Here is a 6,754-nt window from a genome sequence, read left to right on the forward strand (position 1 = left end):
TTTCTTTATGCACCAAATGAGTCTCGTCGAGTCTCAACAAGCCTGTTTGGGCAGTCATGCCCTCTCCGGCCCTTTATCTGAGGACCACAGTTCTGTGCATTTCCATTGAAAGCGATTTGAGAGTTGCTACTTGGGTTGATTACACACTCTCTCAGGGGGTGTAGTATTCCCTAAGCCCACATGGTGGGGACCTTATGCAATAAAACTGTACCTGATGCATTTGAACATGTTAAAATCAGTGTGGGTTTTTTGGACAATTTGTCCGCTCTTGGAGCTGTGTCCCCTCAAGGGGCCCAAACTGTCCCTAGACCTACCCACTCATCACCCCAACAACACGGCTGCATGCAGAGTCATACACCAAAATGCTCACAATGTTTAGTTTCACACCATTATGGTTTTACTTCTTCGAACAAGGAAATTCTTTGGGCCCGTCAGGGGATTTCAGTTTCCACATGCTCACCCTTATCACTTCTGTTTTCTAGTCATGCTTTTGATTCTGAGAAAGCAGTTTCTCTCTTCTGTACATTGTCAGAAAACTCAGACCTCACATCCTCTCTCTGACGATAGCCTGTGTGATCTCGCTCTCCGTAGCAGATGCGAATAAGTCCTTTAAACAGGTTAACATTCGCAAGACCGCGGGTCCAGACGGAATACCAGGATGCATACTCAGAGCATGCGCTGACCAACTGGTGGGTGTCTTCACTGACATTTTCAAACTATCCCTGACCCGGTCTGTAACACAAACTTGTTTCAAGCAGACCACCGTAGTACCCGTGCCCAAGAACGCCAAGGTAACCTGCCTAAATGAGTATCGCCTCAAAGCACTCAGATCTATAGCCATGAAATGATTTACAAGTCTGGTCATGGCTCAAGTCATGGCTCACAATAATCCTAATCACCGTGGCCCACTCCAATTTACATACCACTGCAACAGATCCACAGATGATGCAATCTCTATTGCACTCCACACTGCCCTCTCCCACCTGAACAAAAGAAAAACAATGTAAGAAGGTTGTTCATCGGCTACAACGCAGAATTCAATACAATAGTCCCCTCCAAGTTCATCACCAGCCTCCGGACCCTGGGACTGAACACCACCTTCTGCAACTGGATCCTGGAGAAGATTTGTGATGGGTCCATACACGTATTTAGCAGATGTTGTTGCAGGTGTAGTGAAATGCTTGTGTTCCTAGCTCCCGAGTGATGCAGTGGCCTAAGGCACTGCATCTCAGTGCTGGAGGTGTCACTACAGACCCTGGTTCGATTCCAGGCTGTATCACAACTAGCTGTGATTGGGAGTCCCATAGGGCGCTGCACAATTGGCCCAGCGTCGTCCGGGTTAGGGTTTGGCCGGGGTAGGCCGTCATTGTACATAAGAATTTGTTCTTTAACTGACTTGCCTAGTTAAATAAAGGTTAAATAAATAAAAATTATTTTAAAAACTGTGCAGTAGGATCTAACAATTCACAACAACACACACTAATCTAAAAGAATGAATCTAAGACTGCTCGGCATCTAACCACAAGGTGCTGTGTACGGTGCAGTTCATCATTGGGGTTGAGTTCCCTGCTGTCCAGGATCTCTTTACCAGGCAGTGTAAGAGGAAGGCCCCAAAAGCCATTGATGATTCTCTCTGCTACCACATGGCAAGCGGTACCAGTGCACCAAGTGTGAAACCAACAGGACCCTGAACAGCTTCTATCCCCAAGCCATGTGGCATCAGTATGCTACTAAACAAGAAGAGGTGGCTGTCAGAAAGGAGGAAGGGAGAGACAAATCAGAAAGGGGGGCGAAGAGCGAGAGGAGGGAAGTGCCGTGCTACAGTCAGAACAGGAAGCCCGTTGTCAGCTGAGCGAGAGCGAGAGAGAGAGCTGGGAGGTCATAAGGGGAAATAAAACACACGTCCTCCTCACACCGTCACACAGATCATGTCAACTATTAACTGTAGCTTGAGTAAAGCCTCTCCGATCATAACGTAGGAGTCCAACTGAGCCTTCCCGTCTCCTGTAGTCAGAGAGAAGGCTGAGCTGATGAGGGACGCCAGACGTGTGCTGACATCATCTACAGTATTATGACCCTGGTTATCTGAGAACCCAAAAATACTTTGGAAATGGATTTGACCTTTTGGATTTCCATTCTCCTGGTCATCTCAGACTGTGTGTCAGGTAATGAAAGCTTTTACCAGGTATTTTATGGCCGGTTAAGGCTGTCTCGTTCTCTTAATAGACTCTCTAAATGTAAGAACATTACACATGCAGCATTTATATATTTAAAAACATGTCTCCACTTTAATATTGCACTTTAAAATGTACATCTTAGTCTGGCTTTCAAGAGTGCTTGAGGCAGCATGATGTACATTATTTCAGTGTGTACGTGTCCTGCCTATCAAAATGGAACATGTTTCTGGACACACTTCGATTTTAAACGTGTAAATGCCCATTTACGTAAACAACAAACTAAGTTCTGAATAGGATTGATAATTCAATTATTAGTCAATGTTAACCTAGTTCAACTTTGAGTCAACAGAGAAAATGTGTCGTTCAATTGGCATCCTGTGATGTAGTTCTAATTTGACAATGTATTAATAATTAACACATTGCGACATTTCATAGCGAAACTGGTTTAGAAAACCCCTGATGAAACTCTGTCCTTTTTGGGAAACACGCCAACAACTTATTGGTCTTCTGTACACCCGGTCTTCCTATAAATTTGTTTGTACTTTCAAAATCTCATAAAAAAAAATATGCCTGGATATTCCTTAACATTTGGAATGTTTTAACTGTGACAGGTGAAGACCTACTGATGATGCCAGTCAATCTGATGGTGGACATATGGGACGGGGAGGTGACGTTGCTCTGGGACCCCCCTGAAGGGGCCCCGCCACTGGCTCAGTACCAGGTGCAGATGGCCAGGTACAACCCATACTCCTTACCTCCGACTAATTCACTCATCCTTTCATTCTCAGACGTGTCACTTAGCTACCTCACTTCAGCCTGCATCCATTTTAAAGTCCTCCCGATCCGCACAATCCCCTTTCTCCTTTTCAATCATTCCTCCGTACCACCTTCTCCTCATATCTGGAAAAAAAAAAAAAAAGGTTAATCTAGCTACGTTCATGTGTCTTTCCTCAGGTATGGCAATATTAATTGGACCAACGTGACCAGCTGTGACAGGACCCAGCTGACATATTGTGACCTGTCCTACCTTATCGATGACTTCTTCATGGTCTACAAGGTCCGGGTCCAACTGGTCACCGAGAACAGCATTTCTGCATGGTCACGGTCGAAGAAGTTCAACCCCAGAGAAAGTAAGTCAAGCACTGCGACGTTTTAGTGGCCAAGTAGAATAGGTATTGCGTTCGGAAATGTTCTCATTTCTTCCTAGCACACTGCCAAAAGCTCGTCCATTGCTTACCTTTCTCCTCTACCCCTGTTCTCCCAGGTAAACTGCAGCATCCCTCCAGTACACTGTTGGCCACCTCCAGCTCAGTAACAGTCCGTGTTCACAGGAAGCCATTACTTAAAAAGATCTTCCCATTTGGCCTGACTTACACTATCTACCTACAGGGAAAAGGTCAGGGCCACAAGGTAAAGGACAGTAAAACACAGATCACACTTAAAACATACCAGTAACGGTACTTCTAATGTAATAGCATTTATTATGACCTGCGGTTCATCCTAGTTAATCTGTTCCTGTTACTCTATTGACTGACCTTTTTCATTTATTGGCTTGCAGACCGTCATCCGGCATTTGAAGGACGAAGACGACGAGGATAAGGCAGAGGTTCAGTTTGCGTCTCTTGACTGGGGACAGCAGTACTGTGTCAGCCTCAAAGTCGCAGGCAACGGAGGAGAATTCACCAGTGAGCTCTCCCCTGAACAGTGCCTCCTGCTGCCGGAGCAAGGTAAATACAACTCAGACTACACAGCCCTACATGGCCATATATGGCTCGACATTTTGATGTGTCATACACCGGCCAAACTGCCTCAAAGTCATGCGGCTAAAAACATGCTCTGTTTCTCATCAGAGTGGTATATCCTTGCTGTGGTGTCCTTCTCCATCCTAAGTGTGATGGGGGTCCTGGTCATCCTGTCCCTTTGCCTTTGCTACTTCCTGAGGCGTCCTGAGAAAATACCTGTTGCCCTGGTAAGTTTCTTTGAACAGTTTCACTCATGCAGAACTGAATATGTCTATCACTTCTGGGAAAAGACACTTGAGGGAAAGGACACTTCAGCTAAATGTTTACTTGCAGGTTCCTTCTCTATAATCAAACAACAATAAGAAATAATCACAATAATCCAATATGAGAATACGAACACAAAGTGAATGGCTCAGAAGAGTTCAGTGGTGCTTTGTTCTACCACATACAGTATATTAATTCCCTGCAACTCCACAGATGGAAAACACCCAGGCTTTTTTAATAAGTCTTCATATAAACGGTCTGTTTACCCTGATGATCTTAATAAAAACTAAGGGCCTACTGTCATTCTTTGTCTGTTATCAATCACTTCCTTTTTTTTTGTCCTTTTTTACCTCAGAAATCCTCAGGCAGCGGCTGGCAGCCTCTCTGTGTGGGAGGCGACCCAGTGGAGATAGTCACAGACAAAGGCTGGTTCATGAACACCGCAAGAACTGATGCCATGGTCTGGTTGGCTGACCAGAGGACAACTACAGCAGGCAAGGGAGAGCAGGAAGAAGGAGAGGACAGAAGAGCGGGTCTGGACAGTGGGGCCTGCACCGAATCACACATTTCTGGGAATGGAAATGGAGGGAGTCCGGCAAAGCAAGAAGACAGTGGCTGTGGAAGCCTGGGAGCACCAGAGAGTGCCATCAGCAGCAGGAGTGGAACTGGAGAGCCACCCCTGCTGGATGGGAAGACAAACACCGACATCGACCTGAAAGAGGACAGTGGGGTGGGGCTGGGCTGCCAGTTAGGGTGTGCTGGGAGTCTACAGGGGGACGACTGTGGAATCTTGCCTGAGATGGTAATGGTCACAGGGGGTGGCTACCAGAGCCAGAGTCCCTCTTCGGTGGACGCCCATGTTGTTGAGACAGAGCAGAGTTTTCAACAACTCTCATGCGAAACAGTTATGGCTGATCCTGTTGTGGGATACAGGTCTGGTCACGTGGCATGTGTTTGTTTAGGGGCAAGCCAATGTGTTTGGTGCCAGACAAGAAGACACAATGAGAGGAGTGTCGATGGACAGTCTGTACCCCTGTTTAGTTTGACAGAGGAGCAGCTAAACTGCAGCAATCTCACAGGAGACATGTGTGAGATGGAATCTACAAGCTCTAGTTATAAAAATAACAATCTCCACATAGACACAGTGGTAAACTTGGAGGACTCAGTAACCTTTTCCTACCTGCCTACATGCATAGGGGAGTCCTTTCCGCTCCTGGAAGCTTTATCAGAGTTGCCCCTAGCGGAGGGAGGACTGAACTGCAGCGTGAACACTATGCCTCCTTCTCTTGGTGATTTGGAAGTGATATTTGATTGACAAGGTCCACAAACGGAGGACACTGTGAGACGCACACACACACAAGGGTTTGTTTAGCACTCTAGACTGCGGGGAGTCATGCAATATGTCTACAAACTCTTTTTATGTAATTTCAAGTAAACACTCCTTTTCCTAACTGAAAAGATCAGCAATCCTAATTCTATTTGTGGCTATTTAAGTCTTTTTGGAGCCTTTTGGCATCGGTCCTCAGATCCTTAATTAAAAAGATCTACAGCGGCACTATCGAGAGCATCCTGACTGGTTGCATTACCGCCGGGTATGGAAACTGCTCGGTCTCCGACCGCATGGCACTACAGAGGGTAGAGCATATGGCCCAGTATACCACTGGGGCCAAGCTTCCTGCCATCCAGGACTTCTATGCGAGGCGGTGACAGAGGAAGGCCCAAAGAATTGCCAAAGACTCCAGCTACTCTAGTAATTGACTGTTCTCTCTGCGAACTCTACCTACATGTACATATTACCTTAATTACCCAGACTAACCGGTACCCCCTGTATTTAGCCTCGCTACTGTTATTTTATTGTTGCTCCTTTAAATTATTTTTTATTTGTATACTTTTTTTCATCTTCATTTAAAAATGTCATTTTTAGTACCGGTAGTCATTTTAGTAAACACTTTGTTGAACACTTTTTTCATAAAACTGCATTGTTGGTTAAGGGCTTGTCAGTAAGCATTTCACTGTAAGGTCTACCTATACCTGTTGTATTCGGTGCGTGTGACAAATAAAATGTTATTTTGGAGAGCCCCTAAATGTTATTTTATTTGCTGTATGTCTGTTTAAACCAATTCACATACTGTATGTCTGTTTAACCCCATTCACACACCTGTTTAACCCCATTCACATACTGTCTGTCTGTTTAAACCCATTCACACACCTGTTTAACCCCATTCACATACTGTCTGTCTGTTTAACCCCATTCACATACTGTATGTCTGTTTAACCCCATTCACACACCTGTTTAACCCCATTCACATACTGTCTGTCTGTTTAAACCCATTCACACACCTGTTTAACCCCATTCACATACTGTCTGTCTGTTTAAACCCATTCACACACCTCTTTAACCCCATTCACATACTGTCTGTCTGTTTAACCCCATTCACATACTGTCTGTCTGTTTAACCCCATTCACATACTGTATGTCTGTTTAACCCCATTCACATACTGTCTGTCTGTTTAACCCCATTTACATACTGTCTGTCTGTTTAACCCCATTCACATACTGTATGTCTGTTT

General features: G+C 45.1%; 1 protein-coding gene across 1 annotated transcript; it reads left to right on the forward strand.

The window, feature by feature from the left end:
• Positions 1-1,899: 1,899 nt before the first annotated feature.
• On the forward strand, positions 1,900-6,262 carry il10ra (interleukin 10 receptor, alpha). The gene is made up of 7 exons (XM_029681603.2): positions 1,900-2,165; positions 2,789-2,912; positions 3,132-3,307; positions 3,442-3,587; positions 3,736-3,904; positions 4,028-4,146; positions 4,539-6,262. Exons 1-7 carry the CDS (start codon positions 2,111-2,113, stop codon positions 5,496-5,498), a joined length of 1,749 nt encoding a protein of 582 aa, XP_029537463.1. The 5' UTR covers positions 1,900-2,110; the 3' UTR covers positions 5,499-6,262.
• The last annotated feature ends 492 nt before the right edge of the window (positions 6,263-6,754 follow it).

The sequence above is a fragment of the Oncorhynchus nerka genome, linkage group LG14 (assembly GCF_034236695.1).
Source record: "Oncorhynchus nerka isolate Pitt River linkage group LG14, Oner_Uvic_2.0, whole genome shotgun sequence".
Classification (NCBI taxonomy): Eukaryota; Metazoa; Chordata; class Actinopteri; order Salmoniformes; family Salmonidae; genus Oncorhynchus; species Oncorhynchus nerka.

Bases quoted from the DNA above. Each gene is read 5' to 3' on its own strand.
- il10ra (XM_029681603.2), top strand. From the start codon at position 2,111: ATGGATTTGACCTTTTGGATTTCCATTCTCCTGGTCATCTCAGACTGT. The intron at 2,913-3,131 runs GTACAACCCATA...GTCTTTCCTCAG, and splicing joins TACCAGGTGCAGATGGCCAG to GTATGGCAATATTAATTGGA. The intron at 3,905-4,027 runs GTAAATACAACT...GTTTCTCATCAG, and splicing joins CCTCCTGCTGCCGGAGCAAG to AGTGGTATATCCTTGCTGTG.